The 25684-nt window shown below is 41.0% G+C and overlaps 1 protein-coding gene across 1 annotated transcript in view; it reads right to left on the reverse strand.

Moving 5' to 3' along the window:
* Nkain3 (sodium/potassium transporting ATPase interacting 3) overlaps window positions 1-25684 on the reverse strand; it is a 613960-nt gene that overhangs the window by 24334 nt on the left and 563942 nt on the right. The window contains exon 5 of the mRNA XM_050145189.1: window positions 15141-15201. Coding sequence (XP_050001146.1) covers window positions 15141-15201 — 61 coding nt within the window. The remainder of the gene's footprint in view (window positions 1-15140; window positions 15202-25684) is intronic.

The raw sequence follows: 25684 nt of genomic DNA on the forward strand, positions 1-25684 counted from the left end.
CTTCTGCCTCCTGAATATTAGGAATAAAGGTGTGTGCCACCACCATTCAGCAGTATTATTCTTTTGTGTGTGTGTGATATCAAATATAGAACTTAGAACCTTTTGCAAGCTAGGAAGGTGTTTGTCACTATGCTCTACCCCAGTCCCAAATATTTATTCTAACTTTATCTTCTGGTTCATCATAATTCCTCATTTGCATGGCAATTTTCTTGTTCTATGAGGTGATTCACATGAAAGAAAGATGGGCAAGAGCTTGATGCCCATTCAGTTCATGCAAAGAGAATGTGCAGCACCCACCAGAAAGAGGGGCTTTTAGGAGAGACCAGTTATTCCAGAGCCAGGGGCAATGTAACTCTTCTAGTGTTAGCAGGGAACACAAAACTCTCCACTGTCACTAATTTGCCACTGCTTTCTGTCTGATTAATCTGAGCTTCCAAAAGCCACAACTTGCTGTGCTAACCTAAGGCTCTGGGCTTGACAGTCACAGCACTCCAAGTGCGTGTGGGCACTATGCTCCTGTGACTGCCTTACACAAGAACTTGACAATGCCCTACAACATTGAAGATTTCACAGGCAGTGATGGGATGCTTTGCCACTTGCCTAAAACATTGTGGCCCCCACAAGGCTTGAGATAAGGAAATGACATAATGCCATCATCTTCATGGCTGTTCCCATCACTCTCGATTTGACTCCGGGAGCTTCTGGTCTTTCACTTCCCAGCAAGCACACAAAACTAAACACAGGAGCACACAGAGCTAATGAAACGTGCCACAGCGCCATCAACTCTAGCTGGAATAGTGTAGGACAGGGTGCCAAAAGCTGCCCGTGTCTTGAGCCCAGTGTACAATAGTATGGCTTCCTGCCACTCCCATCTCATCCCTCCCCACCTCCGGTTCTGATGTGTGCTCTGGTATGGTTCAGCTGCCCTCAGCGGCAGTACAGTGCAGAGATTCAGGTCGCATCCCCACTCTGGCTGGTATTTGTAGGTCTTCCTTACACTGGGAAATGAGATGAGAGAAAGTAAGAGAGAAATGGTCTTTATAGCAGGGGTGGGGGTTCCCCTCAGGTAAATGCAGAGTCTTCTCAACAGGCCACACACACACACACACACACACACACACACACACACACACACAGGCTTTCTGTTGCTATCACAGAGTTCCTGAGACTCAATAATCAATGAAAAAGAATTTTATTTGGTTGACAAACCTGGATGCTTCTGCTAAGGACTTTTGTATTGCCTCATAATCTCCATACAAGAGGAAAGGCCATGAGAAGATGAGAAAGAGAAGGTGTAAGAGGCAGAACAGGCCTGAAGAGGCTGGCTTGATCTTTAGTCATCTTCTCTTTTGACAAAGACATTCACTGCTCTTAAGACCCAGTCTCAAAGCCCTGTCTTGCAACATTACTACAGAGGTTATCAATGTGCTTCTTTTGATAACACACTTTTCTTCCACCATTGATTTGTCATATTTCAGAAATTTTCTTTAGCTTGGGGTTACATGAGAATCTGTAAAAACCACAGCAATGCTCTCTTGTTCCCTCGGGGAAGACCGTGTCCTGATAGAACCTGCGTTGAGCTTGTGGTTGGACTATTCACGTTTGGAAAGGTGGAAAATCACTCGTCAGACATGTTTTGATGCCTTCTATAATTGGCTTCATTCTGGAAATGTACACTTACTTCCCTTTAAACTCTGCTCAGGAAATGACAGGACAAAACTCAGTTGATGAATCTGTGGCCTCAGGTCACCTATGGGAGCTGTGCAGGCTCTCTGTAGGCTGTTGCTGGGGGTAGGGGTGGATGGTATGGAACTTGCCAGAGTGTCTATGACATGGCTCCATTCACCTTTCCTTTCCTTTTTAATTGGCACTGACGTTTGTCTCTGCTCTTTATCTTCCCCAGTAGCGTGAATTCTGAGGGGCTGGGCACTCTGTTCTTCCTATTTTATGTGACTCTATGGGTTGCTTTTCAGATGAATATGTCCGCTTTGTGTGACACACAGTGACTTTTTCTTAATATTTCCAGTGTTATTCCTTTAGATGCAGGGACATGCTTATTGCCGTTATTCCTGGAGGATCCCCTAGACCTTGAATGATTTAGTATGTCGTCTTTGATTCTTGCATCTGGGATGCTGCTCAGGGTCCCTGTAAGCTGCTTTAATGATAGCATTTGCTATTCGCTACTTTTGCTTGCGGCTTTGTTTTGCAAGAGCCCTCTCGTCCTTCTAAAGAAGCCAGTAACACAGCTGCTCACATCTTCCTTATCTCAGGGCAACACACACACTTTGAGTGTTTATTTTCTAGTATTTAGAAAAGAACAGTTATCGATTTCTTTTCTTTCTCTCTTTTCCTGACAAAGCTTATGTAGACCAGACTAGCCTACACAGATGACGATTACCTTTAGGAGGTGACCCCTGCCTCTGCCTCTCAACTGCTGAGACCATAAACAAACATTATCCCATTTACTAATAAGTTTTTTTCTTCTTCCGCAACGCTCATTTTTAATGGCAATTCTGTCCTTTCTGAACTTTCTCATCTTTGAGAGCTGCACTAGTTACGCTCTGTTTCACGAGGGTAGAAATGTCTTTATCCAGCCAGATAATTTTCAGTCAGCTGCTTAATAACTAGATGGGATGGTTGCCAATGGCAAAGTGTACAGTGTCTTTACTTAAGTCCCTCTCTGAGTTTTTGCAATGTGTCAGTTACTGTCTGTTCATATTTACTGTTGACCAAAGACTGGCCAGTACTAAGGGCCTCATAAGGAGCACCATTTTATTCTAGACAAAGCACGATTATAAAAAACGAAACCTGCTTCTCTGTTTTTGGTGCTTCCCTGCATTTCTATTGCCTGCTTTTGGCTCTTGTTCCCCTTGTGAGTTCAGTTTTCTGGAACAAAGTCTGTCTGGCATTCTTTGCTGACAGTTTCTTTCCATGTTAGAATTTCCTGAGAGTGTGTGATACTTAAATAATGGACTAATAAATTCTAGAACCTCTTTGAGGTCAATGAAGCAGAAGAGAACGGCTGAAAGGAATAAAAATAATATTCCAAAAAGTACAAAGCTAAAGACAGTCCCGAAATTTGTTCAACAACTCTAAGTGAATTCTTGCCCCATTGTAAGGTATTTTCTTACAGTTACCCTGGTTTACCCAGTCCATTTTTATCATTCTTGCTTATGACTAGCCAGTGTTTTACTTTCTTCTATAAATCAAGTGACAAATACTTGCTGCCTTTGAAGTCTCTCTATAATTCCTTTTTATTGTCTGCTTCTACAATGTTAGACGTTTCTCCTTTGAAACACTATTTTTTCTTTTTTCTTTTTTTTTTATAACCAAATCATGACTTTTGGTTCTCCATTTCCCAGGACAATCTCCATCTAAAGTGCTATTTCTTTACTGAGATTTCTCTTATAAATCCTTTTCTCGGTGAATTACTTTTTCCAAGAAAATTGAATCTGACCCGATTATCCTCAAGATTAAATCCCTTTACCACCTCACACCATCCAGTTGAACATCCCGGGTAGTACGGCCTGAATGGGTGCAGTCATGACAGAACGCTAATTCCCTCACCCTCTGACATGTCTGTGTATGAGTGTATGCGTGGGTGTTTGTATATTTGGTACATGTGTATGTGTGTACATATGTGTGTGCATGAATATATATGTGTGTGTGTACATTTGTTTGTATGTATGCTCTCATGTATATATGCATGTATTATGTATGTGTATAATTGTGTTTGTGTGAATGCATGAGTTTATAAGCATGTGTTGATTTTGTGAGAACTGACTGTTGGGATAGATAACAACTAGCCCTTTGGGATACCCATTTCTTACTAGGAGAAGAGTTGTTTATGCAATGGGTACCTATAATTTTTGACATTCTCTGAGTGCCAAACATGAAAAGGTTTGGAAACTGCTGGTGCCAAAAGACTTCAATGTCCCTCACAGACTGACCTATCATTCATGTTATAAGCTGGACATGCAGAGCTAGCTGTTTATGGTACCCTAAGAGTCAGATTTTCCCCAATTTTCCTGAATGTGTGTGTGTGTGTGTGTGTGTGTGTGTTTTCCTTTAGGATTTTATCTTAAGAAATATTTTTCCAGTTATTTAAAAATGTGCTTTCTTTGTTCTTTTCCTGATGATGTGGTATCCCATTGCATATTGACAAGGCATACGCCCTGCACATCCATGCTTGATTCAGTTATACCACAGCCTCTGTTCATTTCTTGGACTGCTTGATTCACTTGGTATAACATCATCTTCTCTCCACTGTTCTGTATGTGCACAGACCTGGCTTACCTATTAGGATGCAAGACCCCCTGGGAAATGACTAGGTTCTTCCATTCATCGCTGTATCTTGTGGCTTACCACACAGATGCCCCTAAATGTCTATTCCTTGAATGAACAGATCAATAAATCCACAAAAGATTAGCTATCTGACCTAGTTTAGACATCCTAAACTAAATAATATGTTGGGTCAGAACAATAAATGCTTCCACATCTTGGCAGATTGATGACCCCCCCAGGACAAGAAAAGATAATATGAGTTAAATGCAGATTAATCAAACACTGAAATATCTATAACAGTGGGCATCCTATCTGGGAAATGGAGCAATGCAGAATGCCAGTGGTATGGTTAAATGAATCAAACAGAATGCCAACCAAGTGTGGTCGAGTTAGGCTGGAAGATACTGAAGTGTTTTAAAGTGGTGGCAACTCTGAAATGAACCCCAAAGGGGATTTGAGTAGAGCAAATAGGTTTGCCTCCGTTTGTCTCCATCTACTCAAGTCTTGGCGCTCTGGCTGTTTTGTGAGTCATAGTTGTTGCACGTGGTATGAGAATCCTTGTTTTAACAAATATGTATGCACATACATATAAACACACAGACACACATGTATACATATTATAGTACATACACATTATTTAAATCTAGTCATAGAAGGATAGCATTCCCTTGCTTTCTACCCGAATGCTCCTGATCATGAAGATATATATCAGTTTTCATGTGCTAGAAGTTGAATCGATAGTGTCTGATCACAAAGAGAGAGAGAGAGAGAGAGAGAGAGAGAGAGAGAGAGAGAGAGAGAGAGAGAGAAGTATGTGATAGCATTAGTGGTCTCCTATTAACTCTAAACTGGGATTTATATCAGCTGAGTATGCAAAATAATTGTGACTCTTAATATAACCTTACAGATTATACACATAAGAGAGACACTCCTTTAGAGCCAGTTCATGTTTTAATTGGATTCTTTTATTTGCAATTTTAGGTTGAGTGGACTTGGGAAAATTTCAATAAATTTGAGGGATATATTTTAAACTTGAAATTTAATTTTTGTATAAGTTTATTTTATTAGATTTATTTGCTAGGGCAGCTTTAAAACCAACAAATAGGTAGTTTTCTTAGAAAGAATCTTTTGAAAATCCCCAAACAATGATAACTATGATGACATCAGTACAGGTTAAATGCTAAGAAACTTTTCAGTTGCAAATGAAACAGATTATGTGAATGAATCCAGACTCCAGACTTAAACAGATCAAACAAAATTGAAGACAGATGGAAAGACGGATCATTTCTCCATAGTCCTCCTGTTCAACTCCAGTTTTGAAATGAGGCTATAACCTGTTCTTTTTGAGCCATCAGCGTGGGTCACCTCTTCGAACCTAGGGAGCAGTTTGTGTGTAGGAGGGTATCCCTGAAGCCACACTTGGTTTGGCTGGAATCTTCTTTCAGGAAGTGATTTCCTTTGTGTCTCCGGTTTCTTCTCTCAAGAAAACTGGTTTTCCAGCTTCCCCTTGCAGTTTCCTTCGATCCTTTAAGTCTTAGTTTAAAGCTGTCGCCCTAGAGGGCTCTCTGAGTCACATAGGAGAACTCTTGCAGGTTTTTGCTCAGGGATTTCCCCATTGATACTTTCCCCCTGGATACCTCTCAGCACCTTGGGCCTCAGAGGCATTTAACATCTCAAATACCATGGCCAACTTTACTATAAGACCCAGGGCACTTGGGCACTAAGGCACCTCCATTTTAAATATGCTGCACAAAGCATCCATGCCTGTTTATGTCCCACAGTCAAAGGAAAGAATCTGGAAGCAGACATTATTTAGGGGGAAGGTGTGAAATCCACTTTGTCGAAGTCAGCCACTCAGCTATGCGAGGCTAAAGCACACAATGTAGCTGTATGCCTTGGAGAAGAACAAACTGGTTTAATGGCTAGTGAGGCAGCCTCCGCTCCAGCTTGTAGAGCTATAGGAAATTTCTCACAATGGTGTTGAATGAATCACTACAAGTTTGCAGCTGACTGAACTGTGGATGGGACGAGGTCCTTGAAATAGACCATTAACTCTAATGTAGACTTTCTGTTCTTACAAGCAGCAAACGAACAAAAAGGGAGAGAAGGGAAAGGCGCACGTGTGTGTGTGTGTGTGTGTGTGTGTGTGTGTGTGTGTAGATTTCTAAGTGGGAAATATGGACAAAGTAGGGAAGCTAGTCAGCTGTGCTCTATAAGACAATTCACCTGTCTTGTGCCACTCACGCGACTTCTGTTTCTGTCTTTATGAACATGTCCTATTGCCTCATTTCAGTTCCAGGTTCAAATATTGCTCCCAGAAGTGGCACTACATATTATTGCTTGTGGTCAGTAAAAACACTTACTAGAAAGACATAAGCTTAGCGTTCCATATATGCCTTTTATTGCTAGTTACTTATATGGCACTTCTTCAAAAGAATTAAATTAGGTCTTTATAAAATCTTAAACATTTAGCCTGACACATTAGATTTTTTAAAACTATTATATGCCATTTTGTTATTTAAAAGGTCCAAATATTGCTTTTATTATTTGGTCTTAAAACATTCTGTTTTATTGCCTGGTTTTAACATGCATCAATACAGAGTCATGAGGATAAAACCATAAACCTATGTCTGAAGGGAGGAAAATCTAGTGAGCATTCTAAAGACAATGAGGACTTATCATTTTAAATGCAGCCAGAACTAGGCTTCAAATTCTGTAGGTAGTAATCCCAGGGGAAAAAAATCGCTACATTTATGAAGATTTAGAAATGACATTTAAATTGTAAAATATGTACTGTTGAGAAAGAAAGGATTGCTCTGAGAAAACTCAGGAAAGAAGTATACACTGTTGAAAAAGAAAGGATTACTCTGAGAAAACTCAGGAAACAGGATTACCTAGTAAACTAGAAGAACAAAATTTCCATCAGCTAACAGTGACCATTAATTCTAAGGAACATGGATGAAAGCTAAGAGACTCTGACAACCAGGAGGTCTCCCTGGCCTTTGGGATAATGTTTTCATGACAGAAATCCTGATGGCAGCTGACTGGCTGTGAAAAAGGTGGGAAAATTGGGGTTGTCAGTCTGGGAGACACAAGGAAGAGACATGAGAGACAAAGGGTAAATGTAAATAGGGCGAGGCAGCAGGTACTCCTTTCTTCTTTTTTTCTTTAAAAATGTGTGCCTTCTTAACTGAGGAAGGAGGAAACAGTGATTGGGAGAGAGAAGAAAAGAAAGAATAGTAAAAAAAAAAGCAACAGACCTTCATGTTTGGAGGCATAGAGATAAAAGGCACAAAAACATCCCCTTCCCACACAGGATGGAGAGAATCTTTCTTTTCTACATCAGAGAGGTCAGAGTTATGGATAGACAGATGGTTCTGAATGCAGAGAGCTCAGAGTGTTGGAGGGTGGGAGCCAGCCCATGGGTTTAAATTCTCTTTGTGACAATATTTCCATGATAGTCTTTGCATAGGTATCATAGATGTACATGTGTGGAAGCAGCTGTGTACACCTGTGTGGAGGCCAGAGAAGGATGTTATATGTGTCCTGCTCCATCACTCTCCATCTTATTCCCTCGAGGCAGGGATTGTCAATGAATATGGAGCTAGACTGGAGCCAGCAAGGTCCAGTGGTCCTATTGTCTACATGCACTGCCCCGCCCCTGTGCCTCAACCACTGAGAGGTGGAGTTACAGGCACAAAAGTAACCACTCTTGTCTTTACCCAGCTTTTCACATGGGCAGTGGGATCTAAATTTAGACTTTTATGCTTGCTGAGAACTCATTTCTCCCCGGGGAGCCATCTTTCTAGCCCTCTGTGAGAGTCTTGATGATAAAGGGCACTCGAAAGAACAGAAGGGACCACGAATCACATCATCGCTTTGAGTTCATCAATTTGTCTAATCATCCCTAAGCAGGGATCAGGGATTCTAATATCTCGGAAATGTAGGGTTCTCTAAGGTACCAATAACTCACAATGTTGATCTGTGTGAGACCTGGGGAAGATGCTGACTAGAAACAGATGACAGAATGGCGTGACAGGTGGCTGGCTCTCGTGGGACGCCGTGAAGCTTCATCAAGGCAGCTGCTGTTGTCAACATCACTAAGGATCTCAGGACCAACACAGAGAAAGGAGGGCTCAGTGTGCCCACAGTGCGGCTGGCAAATCTGGACTGGCAGTTACTCATCAAAGTTGAGATGGGGTCAGGATTAAGTTTTTGAAGTCAGATTTAAAAGAGAAATACAGAAATTCTGGCAGAATGTGTCACTTGCTCCAGCTAAATTTTACCACTAATAACCTTACAGTGAATTTCTGCTCATCCTGAATTCCAGGTGCCACAGGGTACGGACAACTTGTCGTTTGTACCCCATTCGCTTATGATCACATCTGAGCTGCAAAGTCCCTCATCCTCCATCCTAAACCATCTGGACAGCAGAGTCTTCTTTCTTCCCCATTAGCTTAACAAGGTTCTGCACAGCTTGACACTGCGGCTGAGCAGGAGCTCCAGGGATGCAGCTTTTAGGAACGGCCACTCATGCTTGGGTAGGTTTTTCAGTGCTGCAGCTGCAATTGAGTCACCCATGCTCCTGTAGTAACTGTTCACTCATTTCCCTGTAAGGAACTCCAATAGCCAACAGAGGCGCTGTTTCACCAAGCTATCAGTGGGTGGACTCACATCCTTAGTCTGCCATCACTACTAAATGTGTAGCAAACAGCCATTTGCTCACAGTTAGCCAGAGAAAGTCACACAACCGTATGTTCTAAAGAATGCCCACTGTGCTAGGAAATGAGGTTGCCGTGGTAAATACCATGACCGTAGAAAATTAAAGTTGTGTTAAATGTTTCCAAGGAAAACACATAACGTGCCAAGAAAGCACTGGGTTTTACATGTCCTGGCTCAGGTTGAGCTAAGGAGGAGAGCACATTGTGACTTGTAAGTACACAGTCCTGGCTCGGATTGAGCTAAGGAAATCTGCATTGAATTGGCCAGCAACTAGGGATTGGCTTCACTGAAAATTTAGCCTTTACTTTGAAAATTGTTTGAGAGAAAGGTTTCCCTATCTTCACCCCATGGAAAGTCTTGCTTGGCCTGTGTGTTTCAGTGCTTGGGTGCCCATATAGAGAAAAAAAATAGTCTTATGACATATCCAGTAACTGGTGTCCTCTCTCTGCCTTTGATCTGTAGCTCAGGCCCTTCTTAGGCTGCCCGGCCTTCCCATAGGTCAATTAACTGAGTTCACCACCTGCAGATCCCTGATATTTAGCGGTTGCCCAAATCAATGTGCCAGGTGCAATTTGGAAACCAAGATGCGGATCAAGAATAGAGTAGAATCCTCAGAAAGCCTGCTAGTACCCACATACATAGTGGTTTCTTTTCAGCATAGTTTGCCTGATCTTCACACTATCTTGAAACAAAACCTTCCCTGCTGGTAGGTTCGACAAGACAATAACAAGCTGGCAGGTCACTTTGGCTGGGACTCACAAAGACTTCAACAGGGTTTTATGAACATGCTGGTTTCACTGGAGGAGTATTCATTAAGACCGATAGGTGAATGAAAAAGAAGGAATGAAAAACAGAAGGGAAACAGATGTGTTGGCTTTTTTATTAGGTCAAATGTTGAAAGTAATGGACCCCACCCAGTGCTCCCTCAGCTTTTATCTCTTTGTCTTTGATCTGAAATCATCATCTTCATAATAAACAGCAAATAAAGAGGCCGAGAGGTAACTGGGAAGGTGAGTGGTTGGAAATGAATGTTTCATTAAACGTTTATTACCCTTTAGAAACATACATCTGAAATGGTAGCTTCACAGACTCTGTAACCAGCGCAGAGGAGAGCAGTGAGCTGCTATTAATTTTTAAGGTGCTGGCAGCTTTCAGTCTGAGAAGAAGGCTTACCTCCATATTTTGAACAACATGGAGATGTCATTAGTTCGAATAGGAATCAAGATAAATGATAGAGTATTGGCCAAGATACCGTGTCAGCAGGGTAGCTTTGAAGTCACCTTTCCAAAATGAGCTCTCCAGAGCTATACTTAGATACATTGTAAAGTTATTGATGCTGTTTTCTTATTTAGTGTTTAAATTTTTGAAAAACACTTCAAAGAACACATGCTTCTCTTTGGATTGGTAATGTCACATTCACAGAGTATCACTCTATTGCACCTAGAATTCTACAAATTATTGACAGCAGTTGTCATATACTATGAGATCATGGGCATTGTCAGTAAGTTTGATGATGTGGGATTCTCTTCTATATGCTATGAATATGTTTTATTATCATTGGTTAATAAAGAAGCTGCTTTGCCCGATGGCAGGGCAGAATATAGCTAGGTGGGGGAAAACTAAACTGAATACAGGGAGAAAGAAGGCAGAGTCAGGGAGGCACTGTGTAGTTGCCAAAAGAGAAAGATGTCAGAACCTTACCAGTAGGCTACAGTCTCATAGTGATATACAGAGTAATAGAACTGGATTAATTTAAGATGTAAGAGTAGCTAGGAATATGCCTAAACCATTGGCCAAACAGTGTTATAATTAATACAATTTCTTTGTAATTATTTGGGTCTGGATGGCTAGGAAATGGAAAAAAAAACAGTCTCTGCTTGCAATTGTTTCCTTATTTAGTATTTACATTTTAAAAAACAATTTAGAGAGCCCATGCTTCTCTTTGGGTTGGTAATGTCATATCCAACGAACATCACTCTATTGCACTCAAAATTCTACAAAGTGTTGGCAGCAGTTGCGATATTCTATGAGATCATGGGAATTGGCAGTAAATTAGATTTTTACTCACTTCTGTTTCTGAGGACTCTGGGACAATTTAATTACACCTGTTTCTTAGGTACTTCTTTCAGTAAAAATGTAAAATTTCCGTCTTGAAAACTTCCAGACTAAAAGGTTTGCCATTTCTTTTTCACTGCCATCCTGCCTTACATTCGATTATTGTGTTATGTTGGGCATAAAGACTTTGTTTGGAACACCCCAGGCTATTTCTGACTCTAAGTATTATTGGAATTGATGGCAACATAACAGTAACATCTGGATGTCACTGAGTAACGTTATGCATGGCTCCAATAGCAAGCACTAGAATTGAACCATTAATAGACTGGGTTCTGAACAGCTGCTTCAAACTGAGTATGATGGCATTTTGTTAGCTGATTCAGGGATTTCCATTGAGAAGCTTCACTTCATTAAAGATATCAAAGTCAATAGGCCTCCAGTATCTGTCAGTAGCAATATAGTCCCTGTCCTTTGATAGCATGGCTCTAGAGCAGTGGTTCTCAACCTTCCCAATGCTATGACCCCCAGCCATAAAATTATTTTTTATTGCAACTTCACAAGTGTAATTTTACCAATTTTAAGAATTATTATGTAAAGATATGATATGTAACCCGTATGAAAAGGTATTTTACCTTCAAAGGATTGCGACCCACAGGTTGAGAAATACTGTTCTAAGGGAAGTTTTAGAGAGGTTTGAAAGACTCTATCCAGCCTAGGTGAGACTTTTTTGAATGTCACTGTACTTTTCCTACTTTCTCTTAAAAATCACAAGCTTTGAGGAAATGATTTTCTATATTCATCGTATTAGACAAAAGAATAATGACTGGAGTGTCTTTTCTCCTGCAGCGAGTCAGGACAGACTATTGGCATCTTGTGAGAGTCTCCAGAGAATTCAGTGAGGAGAAAGAAAAAAGGCCCCATTTTGTGGGTAATGTGTGGGTGAGTAGTCCAAAGTACTTCATCAGAAATTCATTACAGCTCAACAAATGGTGCTGGCATAACTGGATACCAACATGTAGAAGAATGAAAAAAGGTTCATATCCATTGCCATGCGCAAAACTCAAGTCTTAAATAGATCAAAGACCTCAACATAAAACAACCATACTGAACCTCATAGAAAAGAAAGTGTGAAGTACACTTGAATGCACTGGCACAGAAGAACACTTCCTAAATATAACTTCAGTAGAACAGACACTGAGAGCAACAATTAATAAATGGGACCTCCTAAAACTAAGAAACTTCTGTAGTAAATGAAAGGTCAACAAGACAACATAGTAGCCTACAGAATGGGAAAAGATCTTCACCAAACCGACATCAAACAGAGGATTGATCTACAAAATATACAAAGAAATCAAGAAATTGGTCATTAAAAGAAAAAAAATCCAATAAAAAGTGGATACAGACCTAAACATGAATTCTCAACAGATGAATCTAAAATGGCTGAAAGACACTTAAGGAAATTCTCAACATCCTTAGATATCAGAAAAATGCAAATGAAAACAACATTGATATTCCACCTTACACCTATAATAATGGCCAAGATCATAAACACTGATGACAACTTATGCTGGAGAAGATGTGGGGCAAAGGGAACACTCCTTCATTGCTGGAAGGAGTACAAACTTGTACAGCCCCTTTGGAAATCAGTATGGTGATTTCTCAGAAAATTAGAAAATAATCTACCTCAAGACTAAACAACCACTTTTAGGCATATATCCAAAAGATGCTCAATCATGAGTACAAAGGCATGTGCTCAGCTATGTTCATAGCATCATTGTTTGTCATAGGCAGAACCTAAAAACAACCAAAATGCCCCTCGACAGAAGAATCGATGAAGAAGATGTGGTACATTTACACAATGGAGTACTACAAAGTGTAAAAATAATGACATCTTGAACTTTGTGGGCAAATGGATGGATCTAGAAAACATATTGAGTGAGGTAACCTAGACCCAGAAAGGCAAACATAATATGTGCTCACTCATAAGTGGCTTTTAGACATAAAGTGAAGAAAAATCAGCCTACAATTTACAATCTCAGAAAACCTTTTAGACAACAAAGAGGACCCTAAGAGAGACATACATGGATATAATCTGCATGAGAAATAGAAAAAGACAAGATCCCCCGAGTAAATTGGGAGCATGGGGATCATAGGAGAAGGCAGAAGGGGAGGGTGGAGGAAGGGAGAGGAGTGGAGAAAAGTATATAGCTCAATAAAAATAACAAAAAAATAATTACAAAGAAAAGAAAGTGGGTTCCAACTTACTACCCAAGCTCTCTGCTTTCTGATCACTAGCCATGTCACGGTTCTCTCACAGCTGTGAGTCACTCCTGTACCCATATCTTCCCCACTATGATGGACTGTATCTTCTCAAACCAAGAGCCAAAGTCAATTCCTCTTGTGGGCTGCTTCTTGTCAGGTTTTTGGTCACAGGAGTACAGAAAGTAACTAATATAGGATGTAATTGAAACTTTCAAAAGAAGGGCTTAGTGCCCCCATGTTAGCAGATGGGACTATGGGACACCCCCAAAACCCCTTCCTTTCTCTTTTACATCTCAACCAAGAGTTGAGTTGAGAGGTTTTTGCTCAGTAATGTGCTCCTACCATCCTGTACAGGGCCAAAGCAGCAAAGCCTATGGATGTAACAACAAAGACTGTAAACCAAAGTAGAAGAAGACGAGATGTCCTGAGTAAATTTGGAGTGTGGGGACCATGGGAGAGGGCAGAAGGGGGAGGGGGAATAAAAGAGGGGAATGGAGAAACATATATAGCTCGATATAAACAATAAAAAACTGTAAACTCCCCCGCAAAAGAAGTTCATTATGGCAATTGAAGTATTCATTCAACCCGAATCTTAGTTTCTTTGAAAGCTCAGTGGAGGTGTTATTCATGCTCAACCAATTGTTCCTGGCTCTGCCGACTTGTGTGTGTGCGGGGGGGGGGGGGGTGGGGGGGGGGTGGTGGGGGGGGAGGAGGGTGCATGGGCCTGAATCACCGTGATCATCTTCTGTACCTAGCTTTGTCAATGTGCAGAACCAATGAACTCCTGAAGCCATCATCCCCTAAGTTCCCCTCCAAGGGAGACAGGTTGCTAGGAATTCTTTCCCATTTAACATTAAAAGCAAACTATCCCCTAGGTGGGCCTAAACCATGCTGCTAGTGTTTGCCTGCTTTCACCACCTGACACCTTTAGCCTCAAAGGCTAGTAATTTGTTGAGTTAGCGGAAAGGGGATCACACTGTCATGGATTTTGGTTCAGGCATTACTCCTGCATTTGTTGGTGGGACCATTCACCTTGGAATTGGTTCTTGAGAGGCCATTATAAAAGTGAGCAGTACATCCTCATTTTGTGAAATTTTGATCTATTTTAAGCAATTTGGATAACAGTAGACATGAGTAGATGTGATTTTCTACAGTGATCCAACCTTGAAAACTGGTTAACATTTGCTATTGTCTTTCATGAGCACTCCTGAGAGCTGTGTGGAAAGCGCTCTCTACATTTGCAGGTGCTCAATAAATGGCTTTTATTGACCTGTGCCTCTAAAACAGAACCTCGAGTCATGATACCCCTTGTGTTTGATGCTAAACCATGGCTTAGTTTCTGAGCATTCTGTGAGTCACTTTAAGTAACTTTTCATTTTATTTTTAAATTTCGCATGAACAGCTGTGATTTTGTTGTTTCACAAATTTATATGATTCACATACATGTGAATCTCACAAGGCATTATATTACTATCGTTGGTTGGTCAAATTTTAAAACTTGATCAGTAGCACACTCCCAAGTGGTGATGACTAGAAAAGCATTGCTTAGCTCTATGGGGGGCCGCACTCTGCTGTGACTGACTGTACCCTCCAGGCTTCTGAGGCTCTCTCAGGCTCCTGAGCAGCTCAGAGTGGAGGGTCCCTGTTTACTGCTCCTAGCTTGTGTGAGGCTGGCTCTGTTGCCTCTGTTTTAACATCCCTCTGCCGAGTGCAATCATTTTAGATTTGAAATATGGAAGATTTCCTAGCCTTGGGATGGCTTTTAGGGATCAGCATCTTACCCAGAGGGAACCCCAGGGAGGGATTACAGTACTTACAGGTGTCTTCCTCTTCCATGGAAAGGCTGATCACATAACAGGCATACACAAAACCAACGAGCTGGAAGAAAAGTGAATGATTTTAGAGTCTATACCAATATATCAATAACTCCTATGAATGTGTAATAGGATAAAAATTATACATCTAAGCAATAGCTGCTGTTTAACCCTTTTTCATTGTTCAATAACCTAAATAGCTTTCTAAAAAAGTAGAAATAAATGAGAAATAAAAACAATTTCTGGGTACCTCACTTAGATTCTGATTTAGGACATATGCACCATCATAAATTATTTCATATATATATTATATTTTACTTTTTTCATATTTATAGAGCCATTTGTACTGTGTTCATTATTCCTATAACCGTTTTAACGTTTAACAGGCAGAAAAGGACTTGAAACATGTTGCACATAAACAGCAATCATCTACTTAATAATTTAAAACGCTGTGAGAAAGTAAATTCTATTGAGTACTAAATTGTTTTGTTAATTACATCATAATAAGATACATTAACTTACTGACGATTAGTTAGTGGTGAAATACGGCAGAAGGAGAGAAAATGTATATTTCAATAAGTGTCTCAAATAACAAGCGAAGCACAGAGCAGCCTTGCAGCTTCTCCTGTTTTTTCCTGCATTTCCCTGAATGATGATTTCTGGTCTACACAGTCAGGGACACAACAGTTCTCCGAGGTCAAAACTGTCAATTAATCTCAGCTAATCTAAAATTACTCGGGTTCTTCAATAGGGTTAAAAATAGCAGCCTCCTTAGCTCTTGTAATCGGCCATTTTGCCCTTCTCTGTGCGGTCAAAGCATTTTTTCCCCTCCTCCTATCCTCATTATAAAATAACACTGAAATGGAAACATTCTGAGAGCCCCAGGGTCAAAGGCTTCGTACTGCAAAGAGTACCTATGGGATATACGTGTGTCCACAACGATTGCTAACACAGGTGTATAACCCTACCACAGACAAGAGAGATAAAGATCCAGGAGTCCGGAGAGGCTGAGTGAGAAGGTAGGGAGCCTGGCCTGTGAGTGCCTACAGCGCGGCTTCCTACTGGGGAAGGTGCTCAAAGAAAGAATGCTGGAACTCTGGGTATGGAAGGGGAGTATGCGCATTAAGCAGTCAGCCAGCAAGTGGTAATGCAGAGACACAAGGATGATACAGAGAAATCCTGAAGGGGAAGCAGCCTGAGGTTCTGAGACACCCACAAGATCACTCTATGGGGAAAAAACTCAGCCTGTGGAAACTGTCATATCCAGGGAGTGTCCTCTGCCAGCTTACTGGTGAGCCAGTCGTGTTCAACCCTTACTCCCTATGTCTTCCATCACTAATACTTCATCTCCAGAATCAACAAGTAAGGAGGAGTTGAGACTACAACAGTTAACTGTATGGTTCCCTCTTACTGAGTACCTAGGTAGTGAGATGGGGCTCGAGTTGAGGAGCTGGGGGTTTTCATGAACCTGGTTGAGATAATTTAATATCTGCAAAGGAACCCAAAGAAACTGTAAATTCAACTTGAAATATGATCAAAAGGTGAAATAAAATAATGTCTTTGGATGTGCTTGAAGGGGCAGTAGAATGAACACAGCTGCTTTTTAATTGGCTTCTACCAGCTCCAGCTGATTGGTGCTGGAAATCAGCTCCATACAGGAAAATGGAGTGACCCATGATCACCACTACAACAGGGTGGAGAGTCCCCTCATGCTCTTGCACAGTCTCCAAGTCCCAGTCACACTCCCATGACCATGTCAAGACTGAGTCACTCATGCCTACACAAATACGCACCATTTGAATATTACAATGTAAACTATTCTATCATTAAGTCATTTCATTATAATTAGTATTGGAATATTAATGTTTTCTATGAAATTATTCCTACTTCTATATTTTGATTCCTAAGGTAGAATATTACAGTAAAGCAACACTTTTTGTTGTTGTTATTTTTTACAACTATTGACTTGGTTTTTGTGTGTTTGCTTCATTTCATTCAAAATCATGGCTCCTGGTGTTTTGAAATAATCAATACAATAAAAATGTATAATTATTATGAGTCAGTTAAAAAACAATAAAAATCTCTTATTCTACCTTAGTAGTAACTGACAGTACTTGCCTCGCCACGTCACTGGAACCCTAGAAAATGTAAATTCATAAAATAAAACACCTTCTCTAGTAACAGTTTTACTTCATCTGATACACTTTGAGTTTTTATTAGCCATAGTTGTGTAAAGTATATGAAGTTTCTTTGCCTATTTAGGAATTTACATTGTTAGTAATTTGCTTTTTTAAGATTTATCTTTTATTCATGCATATATGTGTGTGCCTACATGAGTGTATGTGTACCACATGTGTGCAGATCCCTGTATGAGCTCGAAGAGGGCACTGACTGAGTCCCCTGTAACTGGAGGTATAGATGGTTGTGAGCAACCATGTAGATATTGGTAATTGAACCTGGGGCCTCTGTAAAGCAGTAAGTGCTCTTAACCATTGGGTAACTTCTCCATACCCTATTTTTATTATTTTTCATGATGCTTTATGGTCTAAAATAATTGGTAAATGCATTGGACTTTTTTTATTAAAGAAAGTAAAGGTGGCTTCACAACATTGGAACAGTTTTCCTTTTAAATTATAGGCTGAGAGGCATCTGTCAATGGACAGGTAAGTGCCTAGCTCTTGTTGGTCTCTCTGCTTGGGAAGTACACATTGTCTACCCAAATATGTACTTATGCTTAAACCAGGAACTCTCTTATACTTGCTTTATGTTGCAGGTATAACAAACTGATATAAATAATGGAAAGTTGCTTTCTTTGTTGAGCTTGGAATAGGCTTCATTGACCCAATATCAAACATTAGTAGGGCTGTAGTCAGACTAGAAGGTCTTGCAAAAATCTGTTCCCTTACTTTTACAGCTTCCATAAGCCTTCTGTATTCCTTGGCTGGTGTCACCACCTCTCTTCAATGCCAGCAACACCATGGCACATTTCTTCTTGTGTTGCTATCATTTTTGTCTTCCCTACTCGGCTTCCTTGTCGTACTTTTCCTGGTGTGGGTCATTGTGTTGAGCCAACTTGGACACTGTTGGACAATCTCCACATTGTTAAGCCCACCTGATTATCACACCTACTTTCATCCATAAACACAAATTATTTCCCTTTGTGTTTAGTAGTTATTTCATCACAGGTTTTATCCTACAGATTGGGATGTGGAAACCCTCTCAGGATATTTATTCTACATCTGTGAACTTGTGTTTTAAGCCATGGGCAGGCTTCCCATAGAACTTCTGCTCTAAGATATGGTATGAGAGAGTAACTTTCTGAGGTCTGTTTTGAGCTGGAATCATGGTATTGGATGGTTTGAACAGAGAAGTTGTGCCTCCATCAATTCCTCACAGTAAACTCCATTGTGTAATACTGAGATAAAGCAGTTACAAGTGATGCCCATGTTAACATCTGCCTTTATGTCTTTCCTACTTTACTAAAATATATGTCCTAAGATCAGAACCTAATTGCTTTAAACATCACCCACTTCAAGTGGTTTTACTGAGAACTTCAAATTGTGGAGTACAATCTTTCATTTTGAGGTAGCATGTCTTTTATTTTGAATTGTGCCTGACAGAGATCACACATATACCAAGAGACCGGTGCATGTTCACTCTTATTTAACAAGATACATAATTCACAGATGTATATGTAACCAGTTTTACCTTAAAGCCACAGATTTTTGTGGAAGAAGCATTGATAACACTTGAAATTGTTGAACTTAGAACGTAATTTGTAAATGTGTTGAACCCTGCATGAATTCCAGTTAACCTCAGGTTACATGGCTGCCATAGGTAATCTGGCCGCACGGTGTCTCCTGCTATGTCCCTCTCCACATACCCCTGGGCATTGCTGGGATCTCAGTGCCATATTTTACCTGATGTGTGGACTTGGTAAGGCTACCACTGAGAAACTACAAGTTCGAAGTTAACTTTTCTTAGGATAAAGATAAAAGCAAATAAGAAAAATGATATAGCATGTTTTCCTCGTGCTACAAATGTTATTGGTGCATCCTTCAGATACAGGAATTCTGGATTATGACTTGGGTTATCTTATGAATCTGTTTGGCCCATAGGTTTATATGTTTGAATGCTTAGACACCAGGGAGTGGGATTACTTGAAAGGATTAGAAGGATTAGGAGGTGTGGTCTTGTTGGAGAAAGTGAGTCATCAGGGATGGACTTTGGGGGTTTCAAAGAGTCTACAGCAGTCACAGCATCTCTCTCTTTCTCATTCTATCTTTCTCTTTCTCTCTCTCTCCCTCTCTCCCCCCCCCTCACTCTCATCTCTCTCTCACTTCACTGCTGCTTGTAGACTAATACATAAAGCTCTCAGCTCCAGGGTCATACCTGCTTGTACGCTGCCATGCTTCTTGCTATGACAGTAATGAATGGATTCTAAGAAAAGGTAAGCAAGCCCCTACTTAACTGCTTTCTACGTGTTGCCTTAGTCATGATGGCCATTCATAGAAACAGGATAATAACTAAGACAACTGCTTTGGCAGCTAACATCGATGAGGGGGATTTTTGCCTGAACAATAGTTTAATGGGTTCAGGCAACCTGCGTTCAGTAACATAAACATTAATGGATTAGATTTCTTTGGAACCATAAGGGCTCTACCAAGCTGTAGCTAAACAAGCTGCAGGTTTCTTCTATGGTTGTTAAAATGACTGACACCCTGGGTCTGCTTCAGCAGTGTAGAAAAGGATGGCCCTTGACCCTGCTGGGATAGAAGCTTACCTGAACCAGTTGTGTTGTTTAATGACTCACAGACAGAAAGTTAGACAACTATTTCAAATTTTGTTATAGAGGTTGCTATATTATATGATAATTTCGTAGTTTAATTTTCATATCAAACTAAGGCTAGATAATTCTCACACAATCACCATTTCTCATCTAGATAAGTGACGGGCAATGCTGTGGGGGCATGTTTGGATGAGTGCAGTAGGGGCACTCTGAGGCCAGACTGAGTGAGACTTTTACCATAGTCATATTATGAGTATGAATTTCTATTGTTCTCAACTCCGTAAGGAAAATATTTATTTACACCTAATTGTTGACTTAAGGTAAGGTGAATTATTATTTTCTTCCTTTTGGGTGCCTTTTGAGCAGGACGTCTAAGTATTTATTGAATTATACATTCACATGTTGCTAGTCTTTTTGACAGAGGATATATATTTTGGTGTTTTCTAATATTGCGTGTTCCATTTGGCACAGCTGGATCCATCAACATTTATTGGTAAGTCCATCAGCATTTCCTGGTTGGTCTGTGGGCATTTACTGGAAGAAAGGCTGGAGGATTGATGAGAAGGCCCCTTAGGAGCAAACAGGCTTGCTGCAACCCTGCTCTCGCATATCGATATGTGGAGTTAATTTGATGGAATTGAGCCTGGAGACTCAACAGGAGACCACTTTGCCTTGCGCACCCACCCCCCACCCCACCCCCTGCTCCCTGACAGAGCAACAGAGCAATCTTGACACTCTGGTTTTCCTTCCAGCTGCTAGAACAGGTCTGGAAAGTATTAAGTGGCTCATTGGTAAATCATTTTGATGTACATTTATGTACTTAAAGATACAAATGTAAGTGTCCTCCAAGGGACTTTTATACCGTAAAATAAAATTTTACTTTTTGCCGGAAACTTTTATATGGTTCTAGTTCAAACCTTCTTCTAGCATCACAGAAATATATATGTTGACCAGATGGTTAACATTAAAGATTAGATGTGAGGTTTATTGCCGTTATTTCCTCATCCAAGTAAGTAAAACTGAAATTGAATAAACACTTTGGGGATGGATGGATAGCCTATGGCAGTAAACAAGTCAGGAGAAACATGGACGTTCATTATACATGGACGTCTGCGAAGGAAAAACAGCAAGCTTTGGGCTAATATTTTCAGATTAAATTCAATGTAACTTGTATTTCTCCCCGATGGTTTAAGGCTATGGATTCTGAAAAAGTATTAGGTTAGCTGTATTTCATGAAAATATGTACTATCTATGTGCTGGTCAAATGTATTTTTTTTTTTACTTTTTCAAATATTATGTCTTTTGACTGACAGAAAACATTGCCAGATATTTAATCATAGTGACAGTACACTCCTTATCTAGCAAAACAGTGTCGCTGCCAAGGAAATGTGGGAATGTACAGTCCTAAAAGAAAGGAACAATATGGACCAGCAGAGTGTTTGTCAGACCCAATTGTTCACTAATGGACCTTAATACAGCCTTGATAGATGACATAAAAGGAATTTTGGCCAGGAAATTGAAATATACAGTTCCATTAGTTAGGAACAATAAGATGAAGATTTACCATGCTAGAAACATTAGCTCACTCTCCAGGCCTTCGGACAGAATTTGCCGGTCATAATCTCAATATTATTACAAATGAATTAATTAAAAGAGTTCCTTTTACTTTTGCTTTATTGATAGCCATATTAATAAAATATTTATTCCGGGAATTACTCTTGCTATTGTGATTAACAAAACAGCTGTTTAATTAATAATGTTATGCTCTTGAGAGCCTGTCTAGACGTCCAGTTAATCACCAAACTGTAGATGGCTGGCTTGTGAGCCTCTCAGTTTCCCAGAATATGAGTTGAAATAGTCTCGTGGCTCTCTGCTGATCTACAAGAAATATAATGAAATTCTTACTTGCCAAGAGAAAAACACACATAAAATAAATAACACCAGGGTGACAGTCCTCACTATTTCAGCTCTTTTGTTTTTTGGATATTTGAGACAGGGTCCTACTCTGTAGCCCAGGCTACAGAGATACGCTGTAGCGCAAGCTAGCCTCAGATTCATGGACAGCCTTTGCTGCAGTCCCTGAGAACTGAAATTACAGGCAGAAACCATTAACCCAATGGAGACTTTTTCCTTGCTATGCTGACGACTGAACCTGCTCATCAAGTGCTGTGACCCTGGGCTCCAGTTATCGCCTATGTTTGTAATTTTAGTAAAGTTTTGAAAGAGCTAACATTTTGCCTCTTCCCTTAAGGGTATCCACTACCATATAGAATTTAAAGTTATCTTCTCTGCCAGCTTGCAGCATCCTGTAGCTCCTCGAAGAAGACGGATGGCCGCAGAAGAACTTCTACCTGGAGGCTTGCTTTGGATGTGGCAAATCCAGCCATACAGCAAAAGATTGTCTTTCACCTCATCAGCTCCCTGGACCCTGGACACTGGGGAAATCAGTCGTTCCATTCTGCCAAGACAGGTCAACCTATCCCTACCCTCAACAGGAGAATCTGTCAGGCCTCCCGGGCTTAGCAGCTAAAGGTAAGTACTGCTTCTGAGACTTGTGTTTGCCAAAGACCACAGAGAGACCTGGGATTTCCTGGGTAGCTGGAAAAACTAACTGTTTCTCTTCTGCTCATTTACTGCTCCTCCCTCGGATCTGTCTGATGGCATCTGATGACTTAGGGTACTAGAAAACTCTTTAGTTTATTTGTTAAGTTTCCTGCTAAAAGTACAGATGGGTGTAACTCTTTCACAGGCTTCATAATCTAAAATGAACAGGTTTCAGATGTAACTTCAGAGGTTCAAAAGCTTTTCATTTCCTCTAATTGTCTTTTAAAATGTTCATGCCTTTTAATCTAAAGCCATAGTCTTTTGCTATGACACCAAGATGTTAATTTGTTCTAGTTGTTTTGCAGATAACTGCAGGTTCCAGTACAGAGTCACCCTTCCTGCCAGACTCACACCAAGTCCACCCACAGAGGGTTCTCCAGATAAGACCAGCACCTACACCAGCTCCTGGGACTTAGCCATTGGTACTGTCTCTCCAGGCTCAATTGGGCACCTACTCAGCAACTGAAATCTGGTTTTAAAGGGCACATCTGCTCTTGTATCTCACTCATTCATCCTTGCCTCTCCCGTACCACCAGGGAACATCTCTGGTCCTTTCATCCTGGCAGTTGTCACCCTTTCCGTTCCTAGCCCCATTCACAGTGCCGATGATAACAACCTGTTTTTTTTTTTTTTTTTCTCCCAGCAACCTGACTTCTCAGCTCTTTCAAGGAAAAAACACCTGAGTTCTCCAGGATGGGCATTAACTAGATGCCTCTCCATCTACACCTCCTACTGAGCATGAGCTCACCAACTCCCAACTTCCCACATTGTCCCATGAACGCAAGAAGTAGCCAGACTTGAACCGGTAACCATATACCCAAAGAATCTGGAATGTTTGGGTGGAAGCTCCACCCCAAATCACCTTCATTATCTCTCTCCAAACCCGCTGCATCCCAGAAAGCCTGCCAAATGATGTCTACTCCCCTAGAAATGCTCATGACCACCCCTACAGGGTATTTAAACTGACCCCCAGAAAACAAACATGTGGTTTTCCAGTCTTCTTTCCCATCTCCTCTCTGGGGGGGGGTGCTGGAAAATCATTCCAAAGCATTGTATCCATTAAATCTGGGCTTCTTCTAATTTGGTCTGATTTGAGTTGTTGCGTCGGCAGAGAAGCTTATCAGGGTGCAGAAACTTTTCAAGAATGAAACAACCCCTTTTACTATTGTAGGACCCTGGTCTGCCCTTGTTCCTGGGGTGCATCTGGAGGACAGTTTCTGGTGAGCTAATTAAGCATCCTGTTTGTTTCTGTGTTCTCCCTGCCCTGCCCTGCCTGGTGATTAGCTGTAGGGCATTGTCTCCATTGTTAATATGGTAATTTCACACCTGCCCGGGCAGAGATCCTTGTGCAGCAGTTAGGTAGATAAGGACTCCCCCAAATCTGAACAAACGGGCATTCGGCTGATCTCCTTTCAAATGACCCTGGTCTCTTTGTGTGTTCTTTCAATTTCCAGGCTCTTGCCCGACTCACTTATGGTACAGTGGCGCGCGAACTGTACCAAGGGTGTAACACAAAATGGGGTGATACATACTATATTGAATAAAGACAAAGGAATTAATAGTTGTTTTTTTAACAGCACCTTTGGTGTAAGGGTGAATTCCTTTCCACCATTGGGAACTGACCAGAGGTTTGGTTTGACTTGATCCACAGGCTTTGGGTAAGGACTGACAGGATTCGATTTCACACCCAGAAACATCAGGATCCCAAGCATGTGTTCTAGTTGTTTCCCAGGGAACCACTTCAGGTGAAATGTATGAGTGAGACCAGCTCACCTACCCTAGCAGAAGGGAAAGGTGTTAGGGGAGAGAGCAGGTCAGCGACTTGGTCAGAAGTCAAGCAAGTCTTTCAACAGAAGAAGCTCTAGGAATATCCCCAAACTTCTATAATTCATGTGCACTCTGAGCAATGTGAAACTGCCGGGACCTTAAGATTAGAGAATATTCTCTATTTGTTGATTTTCATCCCTCAAATTCAGTCAGATTAACTCTACAAAATTCTTGGCTAAGGCTAAAAATGGGAAACGAACTGAGGCTGTAAATCTGTTCCCGTGGGAAGTTATTGAATATTTGTGAGTATAAAGCTTCAGTATGCAATGCATTTGTCTTACCATATGCTAAGATGTTAAGTTGCCCATTAGAAGAAGCTCTTGGTATCACCACTGCCAGGGTTTGGTATTGCTCTTTTACTCACAAGTTAACAATCCAGCCTACCACTCTTTCAGGGATCCAGGGACAGAGACAAGGCATTGTTCCCCATAAGGATCATCCACCTTATGGGGACTGCTGTGCCCCTCAGGCTGTGAGGAATGCTCTCACCCCAGTGAAGGTGTGCGGAAGGGGAGCTGGGAGCTTCCATCATAGGAAAGAGAAACAGACCGGCTTCTTGTTTGCAAGGCTAAGTGACCCAAAGTTACTTCACCACTGAAGTTCGTTTGCTGCAAATGCAACCTAGAGAAATAGCCCAGGCGGAGGACAATTGCATTTCCTGTAATTAGATGGCGGATGGTGTATATAGTATTTAAAACCATGTGACTGAATTAGATCACTAAGTGAGTGAAGCCAGGGAAGGATCCCAGAACGAGATGTTGAGCGTTATGACATCTGGGCACTGGAAGACAGCAAAGCAGGGAAGTCTGAGGACACTAATGAGGACAGCCAGCAGTATCTGATCTCTCTCAGGTCTGGACAAGGGGGACTGAATGCTGATCTCTGCACTGGGTCCTGACGTCATAGATGAGTTATTTTTGTGGGGAATGGGACACCTATTTGACTAGAGTTGAGATCATAGGAAACAGGATGCCAATAATTCTTTCAAAAATATTTCGATGAAAAGATGAGTAGAAGCAGAGATTGTGGAGAAAGTGTGATGTCAGTGAGTTTGTTCTTCCTCAATTCCGCCCCCCCCTTCCTTTCTCCCTTCCTCTATCCTCCAGACTTCCATGGTGATACAGAGTATTTGCAGTATGACGGGAATAAAGACTTTTAAAACCATGATGTGCTGTTTTAGGTATTTAAGAACAAAGATTGTCATGCCTGTTCAGTGCTCCTGCCCCTATTCCCTGCTGCCTCCCTCTGCAATCTTGACTCCACTGATTGTCAAGGTCTCTCCTGTGCGTCTGTGCTCCATCTCCTGAACATGCCTTGTTCTTTGCTA

The sequence above is a fragment of the Alexandromys fortis genome, unplaced genomic scaffold (genome assembly GCF_014885135.2).
Source record: "Alexandromys fortis isolate MF-2015 unplaced genomic scaffold, M_Fortis_MF-2015_v1.1 scaffold_2_1_26212458, whole genome shotgun sequence".
Lineage (NCBI taxonomy): Eukaryota > Metazoa > Chordata > Mammalia > Rodentia > Cricetidae > Alexandromys > Alexandromys fortis.